We start from the raw sequence: 17975 nt of genomic DNA, 5'->3' as shown, positions 1-17975 counted from the left end.
ACCATCCGCGGCATAAAAACAAGAACGGTCAGGATGGGAGACTGTTTTTTCCCTCAGGCCATTTGGCTTCTGCACTCCCTGCCGCATCACTTTCAAAGTATCACTGGTTAATCTGTTCCGTACCTTACAATATTTAATTAATGCGTTTTAGTTTGTTCAGTGGGCACGTGGCCAAGTGGTTAAGGCATTGGACTAGCGACCTGAAGGTCGTGAGTTTGAGCCCCAGCTGAGGCAACGTGTTGTGTCCTTGAGCAAGGCACTTAATCACACATTGCTCTGCGACGACACTGGTGACAAGCCGTATGGGTCCTAATGCCCTTCCCTTGGACAACATCGGTGTTGTGAAGAGGGGAGACTTGCAGCATGGGCAACTGCCAGTCTTCCATACAACCTTGCCCAGGCCTGCGCCCTGGAGAGTGAAGACTTTCCAGGCGCAGATCCATGGTCTCGCAAGACTAACAGATGCCTTTTTATTTATAGTTTGTTATTTCTGTGTGATTCATCTCTAGATTTTATCCTTACCTTCATAAGTTATCAGGTGTAATATGTGTTGTGCATTACTATGCTTTACACCCTGGTTTGGAGAAATGTTGTCTTGCTTCTACATATATTATATGGATATATATGTTATAGACATGTTCATAGTTAACTGACAATAAATTTGAGTTGCTACCACTTGGGTGGTGGTTCGAGGCTTTTCCTTGTCTAGATTCAATATGGCTCTTGGTTTGGTCACTAGTAGAGGGAATAGAGAGATTAATGGGTTTAAACAACAGATCTCTTTTGCTTTTTTTTCCTATTCATGTTCACAGGTTGGCTTTAAGCATCACAAAGATTACATAACATACGTCTGGGCAAAGCACGATGAAGTTGATTCAGACAAACAATGTTATCAGGTAAATATTGCCCAGTAAGTCATTCCCCTGGGAAACTGAGTGGTGAGATGCTTTCGTCACAGATCAAAGTTTGATTGTCTGAGCAATGGTTAGTGGTTGAGACAAAAACATTAACAGCTCTCCAAAAGATATTGGATTAAAATAAAATGTGTGATACAGGAAACTAGGACCAGGGACGGGTGCATGTGATCATGACCACTTCAGAGTAAACCTTGACATGCCTTGTCTTTTAACTATGTTCTTCCCAAGTCTTAAACTCTGTGTGTTTCTGTGTTTAGATGCAAGTCTCCTCTCTCTCTGCTGACTGTAAGGATACAAACCAAACCAAGCTTGCTCGATCTCACACCAGTTTCAATGGGTGAGATGTTACCTGCACAAAATTGCCATCATTTGCTATCGAATTGGCTATATCGATTTATAATCTAAGGCTGCTCTTCTTGGTTTTTTTTGGGACAAATTGGAATCCATATCTAAACTGAGCAGTACCTTGATGGGGATCAAAATATATTTGCGTAGCTCTTGTCTATATAAGCAAGGATTAATTAGTTCACTAATTTATTAACATTTGCATCTTACATATGTTGAAAATAACTCAGAAAATGTGTAGCTCAGGAGGTTGACGGGTTGAGCTGTTCTCTGATCTTTGCAAACGTTTTATCATCATACGAGGCAGCATCATCAGTGCACAGCTCACTTGTGAATGCTTGGCCTTTATATACTCATCAGCTGACTGGTCAGCATTGCGGAAACTCAATTGTGATATAGGGAGGGTGTCTCCTTGCTGATTGGCTGTGTGGCGATCTCTGTGCGTTGTCTGGAATTTGCCCCCATTGGCTTATAAATGGGATTGAGGTCTACATGTCTGTTTATAGAATTGCTTGCGGAAAACCACGCTCCTAGGAATTCTCTTGTATGCCACGTGTTTGCTTGCGCCGTGACTCTCACCAGTCGAATTTGTGCCCCTCTTGATCTTCATGGGTAGAGGCAAGGAAGAGACTATGAACCATTTATAAGCCAAGGCGGGCAAAATTCCAGTCAACGCACAGAGTTCGCCACACATCTAATCAGCGACGAGACCCCTTCCCTACGTCACAATTGATTTGCTGTAATGACAACCAATTAGCTGATTGAGAAGTATGTGAAGGCCAAGCATTCGGAAGACATGCCACAAATGAACAGCGCACTGATGATGTCTCCTCGTATGGTGACGGAACGTTTGCAGATGGGTTGCCAAGATCGGAGAACAACTCAACCCAACCATCTTGCTACACCAACGTCCACGTACCCCTTACCTGACTTCACTGCCATAGCAACGCAATGGCGGCAACAAAATAGAGAAGCTGTCCCTGCAGAGCATTGGTATTCATCTTGGCCCTCCACACAGGAAGGCACTGGCTCACACGCTGTGAGTTTGGCAGTGCCCTCAGTGAGATGGTGGGAGTTCACTGATCAGGAGCAAGAATCGCAGCTGAGGTTCCCTCTCTGTTACCTGGCAACAGAGACCAGCAATTGATCTTTTTCATGGATGCCCTTCCTTGCTGCAATAGGCCATCACTAGCCTTCGAGGAGTGCAGTGTTTGATTCAAAGTCAAAGTGAGGTTCCTCTCCCTTTAAACTAGGTCTGGATTTAGGAATTCATTATCAAGCATTTTGATTGATTAAGATGCATATTCAATGCCAGTCACAGATTACTCTGGGCTTCAAGGAATGGAAATCACACTGTCTAATGACTTTAGTTTTTGTGGTTTTTGGTTTTATTCTGTAAAGGCCTCTACAGAATGCTGACACATGCATGCTTAATCTTGCCCAAATAGACAGTGACATTTAAGACCATAAGACCGTAAGATGTAGGAGCAGAATTAGGCCATTTGGCCCATCGAGTCTGCTCTGCCATTTCATCCTGATCCATTTCCCTCTCAGCCTCAGTCTCCTGCCTTCTCCTTGTAACCCTTTATGCCCAGTCCAAGCAAAAACCTATCAACCTCTGCCTTAAACATACCAAATGACTTGGTCTCCACAGCTCCGCATTGCAATGAACTCCACAGATTCGCCAATCTCTGGTAAAGAAATTCCTCCTTGTCTCCGTTGTAAATGAATGTTCCTGTATTCTGAGACTGTGTCTTCTGGTCTTGGACTCCCTCACCATAGGAAACATCCTCTCCACATCCAGTCTATTGAGGCCTTTCAGCATTCCATAGGTTTCGATGAGGTCACCCATTTTTTCTGAATCCCAGAGCAAACAAATGCTTCTCGTATGACAAGTTTATCAACCTCCTTTGAACCCTCTCCAGTGTCAGCACATCCTCTTAGATAAGGAGCCCGAAACTGTTCAGAATACTCCAACCCTCTCCAGAGCTTTATAAAGCCTCAATATTACATCCTTACTTTTATATTCTAGTCCTCCTGAAATGAATGCTGACATCCCATTTGCCTTCCTCACCACTGAGTCATCCTGCAAATTAGAGTCTGCACGAGGACTCCCAAGTCCCTTTGCACCTCAGATTTTTGAATTCTCTCTCCACTTATAAAATACTCTACGCTTATAAGAATCAGCAAACCAAAGGGTGTTAAATTCCAGCTATTACTGTTGCGGAATTTCTTCCATGTCTCTGCAGGTCATGTTCAGTGAGGATTCCGTGCCAAAGGGCACCGGGGAGTACATCCTGTGTTACTACAGCAACAATTTCAACAGCATTGTGGGAGTAACCGAGCCATTCCAGGTCAGAGCACCCAGTCCAAGATCTGCCCCTGATTTGCACCACTTCTCCCTGCTGCATGTGCTTGTGTTACCGTGTGCAAGAACGCATTTCACAAATGAGCGTCACAGTGCGTGTAGGCAAACGCACCAGTGTCCAGGTGTGTGCATCCGGGGGATGCTGTCATGGCAGGCTTCTATCCAGCAGCAATCGAGTTGACGGCTTGGCAACAAAGCGCTTGCTCCGCTGCAGTGAAACAAGCAGGAGTTAGACTTGTGCTTGGTGACTCTTCTCTAGCTCTGCTGTGCAAATCCTTCCTTGATCCTCCAAGCCAGTAGCGGCAGGTGGCAAATAACCAGACTCATTGCTGAAAATAAGCCGACGACACCCTTGCTAGCTTTGTAAGCCCACAGTCACATGTAGCTGTAAAGAAATCTTGTTTGCAAAACTGAATTTTCTCCCTCTGCTGAAAGTTCTGATCCTTCCTTCCACTGTGGCCATCAGAAATCCTTCACCATTCTTGAGCAACACACACTCACACTCACAGTCTCTCACTCTGCTGGAGGAACTTAGCAAGTCAAATGAGTAACAGGTCCAAGCAGGGGCTCTGCCCTGAGTTTACGAAAATATATAGTGAGTTCATCATTATAGAGGAGGGTCTGACTGCCTTGCACTCAATGTTTGCCAGTTCTATTTGTCCAGATATTCAGAGGTTGCAGAAACATTGGGAGCATTGTCCTTTCCTGAATGTTACAAAGAAATATTATTAGATTTTTCAGGGTGCTTACCGAATACAGATGTTTGTTGAGTTCAAAAGTCAAGTTATTTTGTATTTTTATAAAACTCTTATTGGGCTGCATCTGGAGTAATGCATTCAATTCTGGACACCATGTTAAGGAAAAGATGTGGAGGCTTTGGTGAGGGTGCAAAGGAAGTTTGCCAGGATGCTGCCTGGGTTAGAAGTTTGTTCATTTGTTCGTTATGTGCCGTGAAGTATGACATGGGCAGTCATGGTCTTTCCATGACTGTGATTGTTCTTGGCTAATTTTCCCACAGTATTGGTTTGCCATTGACTTCTTCTGGGCAGTGTCTTTACAAGACAGGTGACCCCAGCTATTATCAATACTTTTCAGCGATTGTCTGCTGGTGTCCGTGGCCGCATAATCAGAAATTGTGATGTGAACCAGTTGCTCATACGACCATCCACCAACTCCTCCCATGGCTTCACATGACTCTGATCGGGGGGCGGGTGGTTCTACATCTTGCCCAAGGCTGACCTGCAGGCTAGCAGAAGAAAGGAGCACCTTACACTTCCTTTGGAAGAGATACATCTCCACCCTAGCACCCTGCTATAAGGAGAGGTTGGACGAACTCTAGTTGTTCTTTCTGAAGTGCCAGATACTGAGAGGAGATGTTAAAGAACTTTATAAGATTATAGAAACATAGAAAACCTACAGCACAATACAGGCCCTTCGGCCCACAATGCTGTGCCGAACATGTCCTTACCTTAGAACTACCTAGGCTTACCCATAGCCCTCTATTTTTCTAAGCTCCATGTACCTATCCAGCAGTCTCTTAAAAGACCCTATCGTATCCACCTCCACCTCCACCACTGCCGCTGGCAGCTCATTCCAAGCACTCACCACTCTCTGTGTAAAAAAAAAACTTACTCCTGACATCTCCTCTGTACCTACTTACAAGCACCTTAAAACTGTGCCCTCGCGTGCTAGCCTTTCCAGCCCTGGGAAAAATCCTCCCACTATCCACACGATCAATGCCTCTCATCACTTTATACACCTCTATCAGGTCACTTGTCATCCTTCATTGCTCCAAGGAGAAAAGGCCGAGTTCACTCAACCTATTCTCATAAGGCATGCTCCCCAACCCAGGCAACATCCTTGTAAATCTCCTCTGCACCCTGTCTATGGTTTCCACGTCCTTCCTGTAGTAAGGTGACCAGAACTGAGCACAGTACTCCAAGAGGGGTCTGACCAGGGTCTTATGTAGCTGCAACATTACCTCTCAGCTCTTAAACTCAATCCCACGGTTACTGAAGGCCAATGCACCGTATGCTTTCTTAACCACAGAGTCAACCTGCGCAGCAGCTTTGGGTGTCCTGTGGACTCGGATCCCAAGATCCCTCTGATCCTTCACACTGCCAAGAGTCTTACCATTAATACTATATTCTGCCATCATATTTGACCTACCAAAATGAACCACCCCACCCTTACCTGGGTTGAACTCCACTGTCACTTCTCTGCCCAGTTTTGCATCCTATCAATGTCCTGCTGTAACCTCTGACAGCCCTCCACACTGGTCTGAGCACGTCCCTTCTCTTATCACCTGCCTATCCTCCCTTTCGCACTGTCTCCAAGCTTCCTCCACTTGTGAGTCAACCTCCCTTTCCTCCGTCACTTCAGTTCGGTTCCCACCCCCCAGCAATGCTAGTTTAAACTCTTCCCCTATAGCCTTAGTTAACTTCCCTGCCAGGATATTGGTCCCTCTCAGATTCAAGTGCAGCCTGTCCTTTTTGTACAGGTCATGCCTGCCCCAAAAGAGGTCCCAATGATCCAGAAATCTGATTCCCTGCCCCCTGCTCCAATCCCTCAGCCACGCATTTGTCGTCCACCTCATTCTATTCCTATACTCACTGTCACGTGGCACGGGCAATAATCCTGAGATGACTAACTTTGTGGTCCTACTTCTCAACTTCCTTCCTAACTCCCTGTAGTCTGATTTCAGGACCTCCCTTTTCCTACCTATGTCATTGGTACCAATACGTACCACGACCTCTGGCTGTTCTCCTTCCCACTTCAGGATATCGTGGACACGATCAGAAACATCCCGGGCCTGGGTCTTTCCTGTGTCCACGGAATCGCCTGTCTGACCCTCTAACTATAGAGTCCCCTATCACTGCTGCCATCCTCTTCCTTTCCCTACCCTTCTGAGCCACAGAGTCGGACTCCGTGCCAGAGGTGCGACCACTGTTGCTTCCCCCAGGTAGGTCGTCCACCCCAACAGTACTCAAGAAGGAGTACTTATTGTCAAGGGGTACAGCTACTGGGGTGCTCTCTAGTATCTGACTCCTGCCCTTCCTTCTCCTGACTGTTACCCAATTAACTGTCTCCTGAGGCCCCGGTATGACTACCTGCCTATAGCTTCTCTCTATCACCTCCTCACTCTCCCTGACCAGACGAAGGTCATCGAGCTGCAACTCCAGTTCATTAATCTGGTCCTTTAGGAGCTGCAGCTCAATGCATGTTCGTCTGGGAGGCTGGGAGTCTCCAGGACCTCCCACATCTGACGCTGAGCCTCACACACATACTTTCTGTCTGTTTTCTACACATATTCCTACCTCGCCTCAACCCTTTATCGCCGGAGCCCCATTGAGCCAAAGCCTTCCTCCCCTGTCTCCCTCTACTCTGATGCCCGCTCCTCCGACCCTCACTGTATACATCTGTCTTTTTAAACTCTTCCCACTGTTCTTATTGGCCGACCTCCACGCGCTTGCGCAGTCGTGCCCCATTCAAACCACTGAAGAAATAACTGTCACCTTTTGAACTCTTCTTGCTTTTAAACTCTTCCCACTGTTCTCACTGACTGACGTCCACGCGCTTGCGCAGTCGTGCCCCGTTCAAACCACTGAAGAAATATGAGATAGGGTAGACAGCAAGTATATTTTCCCTAGGGTCAAAATGCCTAATACTAGATGGTATGCATTTAAAATAGAAGGAACAAGTTCAAGGGAGATGTGTAGGGCACTTCGAGGGTGGGTACCAGGGGTGGTCGTGGGGGTAACTACAATAGAGATGTTTAAAAGGCTCTTAGATATGCAGATGAATGTGCAGAGAATGGAGGTATATGGAGATTGTTTAGGCTAAGGGTTCCCACCCTGCGGGCCATATGCCAACCTATGGCATAAAAAAAGTTTGGGAACCCTGGACTAGGCAGAAGGGATTTGTTTAGTTAGGCATTTAATTACTAGTTTATTTGATTCAGAATAAAGGGCCCATTCCTGGTTTTATTGGTCTGTGTTTTAAAATGCAGCAGCCCAAATCTGTCCCAGTGAGGTCTCATGACCAGTAATGTCACAGGGATTCAGACAACTTTTTCTTAGGTGTTGGTCTTATATGATCAGGAGAATATTACTTGAATATTGCAAAGGATATTTTGCCTCCGCCCGAGAGGGTAGGCAAGATCTTAGTGCAATGTCTCATCTGTAAGAATTCAACACTCCCCACTGGATTATCAGCGTCAAACTAGTGCCTGGAGTGAGCTTTGAACTCACAACTTCTAACATAAGGACACACAGAAATAGAGGCAGGAGTTTTCAAAGGGATCTTTTCAGCAAGATTGTAGGTGATCTTTTATCTCAGCTCCACTTTCTGCACAAGCCCCATGTGCCTTAATTAATAAGCCAAAAATTTAGGCTAATTCTGTCAGGAAGATACACAGCAGCTGGGTCGACACAGCTCTCTTCACTAGAAAATTCCAAAGACTTGGCATTCTGAGGGCAATGAAATCTCTTCTCATCGCCATCCTGAATGGCCAACCATTTATTCTGAGTCTAACCCCTGGTTCTGTATGATCAGAGGTTCCAGACGTCCCTGCACCTAGAAGATAAAATCACACAAGAGTTCTTGCTTGGGACTACAAGGAAACTAGAATTAGGTCTATTCACTCTTTGTTGCACAGACGTCGGTAGTAAAATTATATTTTAGCATTTGAAACCATCGGGCATAAGATAAAGCATGTTCTTTACCTTATCCTAAATTTTTTTTTGAGGGGCGCGGGGAAGGGGAGAGGTTCATTCTACAGACCAGTGTCCAATGGTGTATGTGACACCGTGATCTTTTTATGAATTATTCCCAAATTGTTGCAGCAGAGAGTCAGACGAGCAACCAGACTTTGCTCAGGTATCAGGGGCCATGTGTAGAAAGAGGTTGTGCAAAGTTTGCGTGAAGTTCAAAATCAGATTTCATTTCTGTCTCTCTCTCTTCCATCCCCCCACAGATAATTCTGCCCTCCTCGAGTTCTAGTTCTAGCAAGTCCGACACCTCTGACTCCAGCTCCGACGGGGAGGAGATGAGCACCTTGAAGTTGATCCGCCCTAAATCCCGCAGCCCTAGTCCGGGCAAAATGAAGAAGGGGAGGAGCAGGAGCCGCAGCAAGAGCCCGGTCATCCCAATAGCCAGGAGCCTGCAAGGCCTCAACCTCCGAGTGGGCTCCAAGTCCAAGAGCAAAAGCCGCAGTCCTTCACCACGGGGGGACCAGGCGTCGAAAGCCAGGCATCTCAAAGAGCCAGGAGCCAGAGCCGCCACGGGGAATGGCCTGAATCCTGAAGCTGCCCTTGGTGACGTGCCCTCACCAACAGGCCCAGCTGTGTTGAAACACTCAGCAGCTCATGGGAAAGGTCAGACTGCTGCTGACACGGCTGCCGGCCGCACTGGGAGGCCTGCCAGCCAGGTTCTGCATCCGCACGACAGCGACAGTGCTCAGCATCCCCGCCTGTCTCCGAAACTCCCCCAGACACCTTCTGGGACTGGAGCGGTAGGTGCGAGGCAAGGCGAGGCAGGTCATTCCTCGAGCAGCAAGAGCCTTCACTCCAGATCGCCAAGTCCCAACGTTAGGGCCTCCAGTACTCACGACAGGCCAGAGGCTGGTGAAGGCCGGAGCACGGCAAAGACTTCAGAGAGAGGTGCTGGCAACCAGCATACCATGGCGTTTGGAGAAAGCAGTACAGGTCTGGAGCTGCAGCTGAAACCTGTCCAATACCCATCACCAAAAGCAACACTGAAATAAAAGTTCGCTTTCCACTTTGACAGCTCAACAAAGCACAAACTGTAATTGTTATTCATAGTTTAAAGATGTGTAGAGCAATCAGCTTTATTTTTATTGTGGAGTTGAGCTCCCACCTGAGTCTCTGGAACCATTTGTGAAATGTAATTGAAATGCGAGCCCTGCTCCTAGTTTCCTTTTTGCCTGTTCTTGCCTTCCTGCTGTATGTACAATACTATCCAAAAGTCTTTGGCACATGTATGTAGCCCGGCATGCCAAAGACTTTTGCACAGGACAAACTTTCGTCAACTTGGAGCAGAGAGCAAGTTTGTAAATCTGACAAGAGCAAAGGATGTTGGGAATGGTGAGGCTGGAGTGTCGTGGGAGGGGTGTGGGACAGTTGGCAGAGGAATGCCAGGGGCGGGATGTGGCATGGATGTAGACACTCCCAGCCCGGAGGCACCAGGCAAGGTCATTTGATTCCAAACAATTGGTTTATTGATCATGACAGAATGTGTCTCTGGGGCTTCCCGCTCCCTCCCCTCTCCCTTCCCCCTTTTCCCAAGCACGATTCCCCTCTCCCTGCCCCCTTCCCACTCTCAGTCCACAACAGAGGCCCAGATCAGAATCAGGTTTATCATCACTCACATACATCATGGTTTTTTTTGCAGAAGCAGTGCAGTGCAATACATAAATTTACTGTTCAAATGTCTTAAGGCACCCTGACTATATACAATGTATATGTGCATAAGATGATTGCACAATACTGTATGTTTCACGGAAGAATGCATTTGCGGGGGGAGGTCTTTTCTTTCTGGATAAGATGCTCCTACTGTGTGGTCCCTTTCAACCAGCAGATGCCCCTTTGCATCTTATTGATACAAACATTGTGGCACCTTCTGTAACTAGACTGGGGTTAAAGTGATGTCTTTGACACCTTTTCTAACTACTGTAGGATTGGAGTTAAAGTGTAGATGACATCATCGGCTCCCACTGTCAATCTTTAGTGATGGACCCCTGTGGGTCTGGGTATGTGCCTTTGCTATTCAGAGTCTTGAGTGAAATCCACCTCACCAAGATGTGGCCAACTTTCTGGCAGTCAGGTCGTCCCAGCGGATTTAAATGCCCATCAGCCACCACTCCCGCCCCACTTGAAATGTTCAATCCATTTGGTAAGCCTGTCAAATTCATAATTGCCAAATAAATAATGGGGCAGCACGATGGCACGGCGGTCAGCGAGAATCGCTTTACAGAGGCAGTGATCACCAATCTAGGTTCGATTCCCACTGCTGTCTGTAAGAAGTTTGTACGTTCTCCCCTTTTCCGCTTGGGTTTGCTCTGGTTACCCCCACCAACATTCCAGAGACGTACAGTTAAGATCAGGGTTAGTGAGCTGCAGGCTTGCCAAAAGTGTGGCAACCCTTGCAGACAGCCCCAAGCAAAATCATTCGACTATGTTGGTCACTTAAGTGAAACGACACATTTCACTGTACGATTTGATGTACATCTGACAAATAAACCTAATCTAATCTAAATTAGGATTTAAATAAAACTTGGACTGTATCTTCCAAGTTTTCCACTTTGCACATGCAATTTGTCCACAAATTCTTTTTTTTTTTTCCCCCAGATTCACCAGCAAAGCTGGTCTGTATTAAAACCTCTTGTCAATCTCCCTGGGCCCTCGTGTGGGTGGCTGCTAAGATGAGTGTGCGGAGCAGTCCACTCACTCATCCCCTCATCACACTCAGGAGCCAGGTCTCTGCTTTGCCTGGCTATTGACAACGGAGGATCGTCCAAGAGAGAATTAAAACTATAGCAAATGTGTACTTAGGCTTGACTGATGTAGGAAAAAACAGAAAATAGTCCTCAAAGAAATGGATATTGCTACATCGACCTTGTGTAAAATATTATAATTTATTGCTCTGCTGTTTTTGTGAATATGTTGGCAGTAGTTGGTGTACAGTTCAAGGCACTGGATGCCGTACCAGACTTCGTTGATGAAGATCGTCAGAATTGATTGACATAATTCTGAGAAAAGCATGAACTCTTCAATTGAACCAGGACTCCTCAGTAAAGATAGGGATTCTTCAACCTGGACAAAGTCTCTTTTGTAATGATGTACACCCGTTATGTATAAGAATGCATTGTTCTGTGCTCTAGGACACAACTGAAAAGCAAGCAGTAGAAAACTCTTGAGGAATCAGCAAAAGAGAGTGACTTTTCTCACCCATCGCTCACTGTTATTCAGTATTGTTGAACGACATTGTTACTGGGCCCCAGTTATACTGTGTACAACATTCCATCTGTGATTTTTGCCCCACCCTCGGTTTGTGGAAATCGGTAACCATTTTCTGTCTAGTTTATTGTGAAGTCTAGCATCACTAGGAGAATCATTCTGACAGGATTACTAATTAGGGCCAATGTTCCCTGCACCTCGAGGCAGTGCACATAACAGGAATTTTTTTTAAACTGTGAAGGCTTCATATGACAATGAACTATGGATATGAAGAATTTATTAAATTTACTGGATTCACTTTTGTTGTAGGCTTCCTACGTCCTGTACATTTTGAGATGTGGCTGGCTAGAATTCCTGTGTGGGCGCGTTATGTGCAAGTCTTCCCCCTCTGCCATTGACTGAAGGCAGCTGAGAAACATGGTGTACTCTGTGGATGTAAACATTTTCATTCTGATTTAACAATAAAGTTTAGAGTATAATCTTCACAGAGATTTTTGTGCATATTCTGAATGGTTCATGACAAAGTCCTGTTGGAGTCAAGTCATTTTTGGAACAGTACAGCACAGAACAGAGGATCTTTGGCGACGCTATGATTCAGTTGGATTTGAATGGATGGCAGAGCAAACTCCATAAGGTGAATGGCCTTATTCTGTGCCTAAGTCTTCTGGTCTTGTATTTGTGCTAACCAAGCTTCCAATTTCAACCAATCTCATTATCATGGGTCATTATCATTATGTGCTGTGTCATATGATGTGGGCGATTGTGGTCGCTTGGCAAATTTTTCTACAGAAGTGGTTTGCCATTGCCTTCTTCTGGACAGTGTCCTTACAAGACGGGTGAGCCCAGCTAACAAAATGTTCCCTTCAACCCTGTGGGAAGCAAGTGCAGAAGTTTGTAGGGGCCCTAGCGGAGATATTCAAATCATCCTCAGCAACAGCTAAGGTATAGGGAAGATTGGAGGACAGCTAATGTTGCTCTGCAGTTTAAGAAAAGTTCTAAAAGAAAACCAGGACATTATAGGCCTGACATCAGTAGCGGGAAAGTTATTGTAAGGTATTCTAAGGGACTGTATATATGAGTCTTTGGATAGACATGGACTGATTAGAGATAGATATTGTGAGCAGTTTTGGGCTCCTTATTTAAGAAAGGATGTAATGACATTGGAGAGGGTTCACGAGAATGATTCTGGGAATGAAAGGGTTATCATATGAGCGGCAATTAAAGGCTCTGTGCCCATACTGACTGGAATTTAGAAGAAAGCGTTGGGATCTCATTGAAACCTTGTCAAATATTGAAAGGGCTTGAATGGATATTTCCTATACCTGGGGGAGTCTGGGACCAGAGGGCACAGCCTCAGAATAGAGGGATGTCCATTTAGAATGGAGAGGAGCAATTTCTTCAGCCAGAGGGTGCTGAGTCTGGAATTTGTTGCCCCAGGTGGCAGTGGAGTCAACGCCTTTGGGTATATTTAGGGCGGAGGTTGATAGGTTCTTGATTAATCAGGATATGAAAGGTTATGGAGAGAAGGCAGGAGAATGGGATTGAGAGGGAAATGGATCAGCTGTGATGAAAAGGCAGAGCAGACTTGATGGGCCGAATGGCCTAATTTGGATCTGTATCTTACGGTCTTTGCCTCTCCTAGTTTTATAAACTTCAATCAAGTTGCCACTAACTCTCCAATATCTCAGATAAAACAATTAAAGTTCGTCCAACTTAAGCTTCTAAGTAGTAGTTTCTAATCCAATTAAAATCCCAGTGAGCCTCTTCTGCACCCTCTGTAAAGCTGCCAAATCATCCTGTAATGCAGCAACAAGAACTGGACGCAATATCTCAAATGTGCCCTCAAAGTTTTGAACACAAGAGATTCTGCAAATGACGGGGATCTTGAGCAACAGACACAAAGTTCTGGAGGAACTCAACCGGTCGGGCAGCACCAGTGGAGGGTGAAAAGCTGTTGACGTTTTGTGCTGAGACCCTTCCTCAGGACTGGAAAGGAAATGGGTGGAAGACAGAATAAGAAGGTGGGGGGAACGGGGAGCAGTGTGTGCTGGCAGGTGATAGGTGAGACCAAGTGAGGGGGAAGGTGGGTGGGGGGAGTGTTGAAGTAAGAAGCTGGGAGAGATAAAGGGCTGAAAAGGAAGGAATCTGATAGGAGAGGACAGTGGAGCAGGGAAGGAGGAGGGGAACAATATGGGAGTGATGGGCAGGTGAGGAGAAGACAAGGGGTGAGAGGGTAACTGGAAAGGGAAAAGGGGGCAGAAGTTAGAGAAAATGAAGTTCATGCCATCAGGTTGGAGGTGATACTCCTCCAACCTAGATTTGGTCTCCATGACGGTAGAGGAGGCCAAAGTTTTACATAGTTGTTTACCAATTTTTATACTCAATGCCACTCAGGGAGCTATAGACTTGCACCCCGAGACAAAATATTTATCAAGGCATCCTTTTCCTACCACTAAGACTCAGACTATCCTCCAGTGCCACTCTGGCACATCAGGGGGCAACCTTGCCATTTCTTTAGCATTTTGTCTGTTTTTACAAGGCTAAATTTGCTAGCTCGGCGCTCAAACCAGATGGAAAACGAGCAAGGCGCCAGCCGGATTCGAACCTAGGACCACTCACCCTGAAGTCCAGTGTGGATGCTACTGCACCATCGGCTGCCCTCCTAAGACTCATGGAGCCACGTAATATTCATAAAATCACAAAGAGGATGAGAGGCAACTTGATAGAGGAGTACAAAATGATAAGAGGCATAGAATGGGCAGCCAGAGACTCTTACCCAGGGTGGGAATAGCCAATATGGGGGGGGGGGGGTGTAATTTTAAGGTAATTGGAGGAGAGTATAGGTGGGATATATCAGATGTTTTTTTTTGCACACAAAGACTGGTAGGTGCATGGAATGCAGTGCAAGGGTTGGTAGTAGAGGCAGATAAATGAGTGATATTTAAGAGACCCGTAGATAGGCACATGGAGGGCTATGTGGGTTAGATTGATCTTAAGAGTAAGGGGGTCGCACAACATCCAGGCTGTACTGTTCCGTGTCTGCGTCACAACCCACACTGCGTGGCCCAGAAAGCAGCCTTTAAGATTTTACAGTTGAAGTACGAATCATCTGTAAACAGCGATGATACAGCTTAACGGAGTCCGTGCTGTTAAATGTTCCATTCTGATTTCTCTGCTGCTCATCTGGTGACGGAAACAGGGTTTCGCCGGCAGTCCTCCAACCTTTCATGATATCCTGTAGATATCTGGGTTTGGAGAGAATAGCCATGGTGGAGTTGGATTGACTTTCACACCTGTAGAGAAAATCATGTTTGTAGTGAACAATAGTGATTGATAGTGTGCAAATTACTCAGCCAGACTGAGACCACGCTCAGATTAGACTGCACACAAACCAAGCAAACCCTTTCATTTTATGTGGACTGTTGTGTTCATGTCCTTATTACAGCCCTTGGATGGACACAAGTATGGGGAATATAACACTGCAACTATACAAATTCCCAAGGCAGCTGGCGACGATAAACCTGATGCTCGTTCTGACCCTGTGATCGCAGTCTAGGAACATCCTTCAAGAGGATGAATGCTTACCGGGCGTCAGGCCCTGATGGTGTACCTGACACATTTCTGAAAACCTGTGCCAAGGGCATCGATCATTACAGTGCCCGGGAAGAGCAGGGCGAACTTCCTCAATGACTATCAAACAGTAGCAGCCACATCCACCGTAATGAAGTGCTTTAAGAGGTTGGTTATGGCTAGAGTTAACTCCCGTCTGAGCAACTGCAATTTCTTTATCTCACCAACTGGTCCACAGCAGCAAGCTGCATGTCAAGCCTCTGACTATCGATTTACAGCTCGGCATTCAACACCATCACCAAGCTTCTAAACCCCAGACCTCTGCATTCGGATCCTCAGATTCTTCACTGAGAGACCACAGTCAGTGCAGATCAGTGATAACACTGGCTTCTCACTGACAATCAACAAAGTTCAAAGTAAATTTATTATCAAAGGAAATGTCATCATATACAGCCCTGAGATTTATTTTCTTGGAGCATACTCAAGAAATCCATAATCAAATAATAACCACTTGGGCATTCCACCAGTGTACAAAACACAGATGCATCACACGAATGCTTGCTTAACGTACTGCTTCTCTATCTCCCCCCCCCCCAAGTCACGACTGTTTGACTATGCACAGCGCAAACGCCATTTTAAAATTTGCAGGTGGCAACACTTGCTGGCAAAACGTCAGATGGCATCGAGGCGGCACACAAGAGCACCCAAGATCAGCCGGTTGAGTGGTGTTGCAACAAGAACCTTGCACACTGTGTTAGCAAGACCAAGGAACTGATTGTGGCCTTTCAGGAGGGAGAAGTTGGGAGAAAACACATCAGTCCTCGTTGACGGGTTAATGGTGGAAAGGGTGAGCAGCTTCAAGTTCCTGTCCGTCAGCATCTCTGAGGATCTGTCCCAGGCCCAACTCATTGATGCAATTATGAAGAAGGCATACCACTGACTCTACTTCATTAGGAATTTAAGTCACCAAAGACTCTTTCAAATTTCTATAGATATACAAGGAGACCATGCTGACTGGTTCATCATAGACTGGTAAGGAAGTTACAATGCACAGAATCGCAAGTGGCTGCAGAGGGTTGTAGACCGAGCCAGAGTCATCATGGACATAACCCTCCCTGCTGCAGATGCCATCTGCAAGTGGTGGTGCCTTAAGAAGGTGGACATTCATCATTCAGGACCCTCACCACCTGAGACATGCACTCCTCTCATTACTACCATCAGGAAGGAAGTACAGGAGCCCGAAGGCACACGCTCAGTGATTCAGGAACAGCTTCTTCCCCTCTGCCATCCGATTTCTGAACGGACGTTGAACCCGTGAACACTTACTTACTTACTGCCGATTACACCATTGACAATTAGGACAGCAATGAAGGTCCCCCATCTCTGAAGCTCAGTGTTCAGGGCTTCAGATGTAGAAGGATTCTTCATTGCTGTCTCTGTAACAGTTTTGTTTGACCAGTCAGGGTTGTTAGCCCTGAGCTGAACCCCCGAACCCGGAGGACCGATGGACCACTCTTAGTCAGACCTCTGCCCTTTGACCTGTTTGGCGTGGGTGACCCTATCAGCAGCCGAAGCGTAAAGCCCTGACTCCGGCCAACGTAGCTCTCCGGGTCACTGACGCACACAAGCCCCCAAACCATGACTAAGCTGCGATCCTCTTGGAGATTGAATACTACCTCACTACTTTTTTCTCTCTATTTGCATTGTTTATTTAATTTAATTATTGAATTTTATATATATATATAATTCTGTATCTAACTGTAATTTACAGTTTTTTAAATTATGTATTCCATTTTACTGCTGCCGCAAAACAACAAATTTTACATTTGCTGGTGATATTAAACCTGATTCTGACCCTGACTTAGAGATACAGCAAAAACAGTTCATGAACTCATTATACCTTTTTTTGCATGATTTACTTACTTCATAATTTATAATAACTTTATAATAATTTGCTGCTGCAAGACAGAGATTATAAAACAGATCTGATTCTCCCTTCTGACTCTGTCCCCATTTCTCCCACCTGTGATCAGCCAGGACTACCTCCCCCAGGCCTGTGCGTTATTCAGATAAACTATACTGTTTGTTCATCTGCTGATGTCTAAAATTTCATTTCATTGTGTCCCTTTTCCTTATTTTGTGGGTTATTATGATACAAGGGGTGTCAGCACAGGCTTCATTGAGCTCTGCACCTCAGTTCCAGCCCACTGAGCTCCTCTCTCCACTGTCCCCCTTCACCCCCGTCTCTTTACTCCCCTCCAGACAGAGGAGCTATGATCAACTACCATTTTGTGTCACTTCACTCAAGCTGTACTGAAGGCAGTGGTGTCTCTGACATTCTCGTTGTTCTCTCCCCCCTCTATAATTTGTACAAAATATTTCAAATTAGTTCCCTGCCCCTCCTGTTACTTTTCCAGGCCTGATGAAGTACCAGAAACATTAACTCTACTTCACCCTCCACAGACACTCTCTGATCGAAGTGTCAGAATTCTTAGACATCAGAATCAGAATTAATATCACTGGCAAAGCTTGTGAAATTCATTAACTTTGCAGCAGCAGTACAATGCAATACATGATAATAGAGAAAAAACTGTGAATTACAGTAAGTCTATATAGTGTTCATGGGTTGAATGTCCATTCAGAAATCGAATGGCAGAGGGGAGGAAGCTGTTCCTGAATCACTGAGTGTGTGCCTTCAGGCTTCTGTACCTCCTCTTTGATGGTAGCAATGAGAAGAGGGCATGTCCTGGGTGATGGGGGTCCTTAATGATGGACGCTATCACTGCTCGTTGAAAATGT

At 45.8% G+C, this 17975-nt stretch overlaps 2 protein-coding genes across 8 annotated transcripts in view; one reads left to right on the top strand and one right to left on the bottom strand.

The window, feature by feature from the left end:
• inpp5jb (inositol polyphosphate-5-phosphatase Jb) overlaps positions 1-12597 on the top strand; it is a 111566-nt gene extending 98969 nt beyond the window's left edge. For 5 of the 6 annotated variants that reach the window (XM_063034494.1, XM_063034495.1, XM_063034496.1 and 2 more), the window contains 3 exons: positions 813-896; positions 3512-3616; positions 8606-12593. In XM_063034494.1, coding sequence (XP_062890564.1) covers positions 813-896; positions 3512-3616; positions 8606-9394 — 978 coding nt within the window. In that variant the 3' untranslated portion in view covers positions 9395-12593. Of the gene's footprint in view, positions 1-812; positions 897-3511; positions 3617-8605 lie in introns of all 6 variants that reach the window. The other variant, XM_063034499.1, reaches the window with a different exon arrangement.
• The window catches only part of pla2g3 (phospholipase A2 group III), a 58636-nt gene that overhangs the window by 17015 nt on the left and 23646 nt on the right, over positions 1-17975 (bottom strand). The window contains exon 7 of one of the 2 annotated variants that reach the window (XM_063034500.1): positions 12791-14899. The exons of the other annotated variant lie outside the window; for it this stretch is intronic. Within the exon in view, the coding sequence (XP_062890570.1) occupies positions 14686-14899 (214 nt within the window). The 3' untranslated portion in view covers positions 12791-14685. Of the gene's footprint in view, positions 1-12790; positions 14900-17975 lie in introns of those variants that run through there. 2 annotated transcript variants of the gene reach the window in all.

Source organism: Mobula hypostoma, chromosome 27 (genome assembly GCF_963921235.1).
Source record: "Mobula hypostoma chromosome 27, sMobHyp1.1, whole genome shotgun sequence".
In the NCBI taxonomy this organism is placed as follows: domain Eukaryota; kingdom Metazoa; phylum Chordata; class Chondrichthyes; order Myliobatiformes; family Myliobatidae; genus Mobula; species Mobula hypostoma.
Note: the sequence above shows the minus strand (reverse complement) of the source record. Positions and strands in the feature narration are given on the sequence as shown.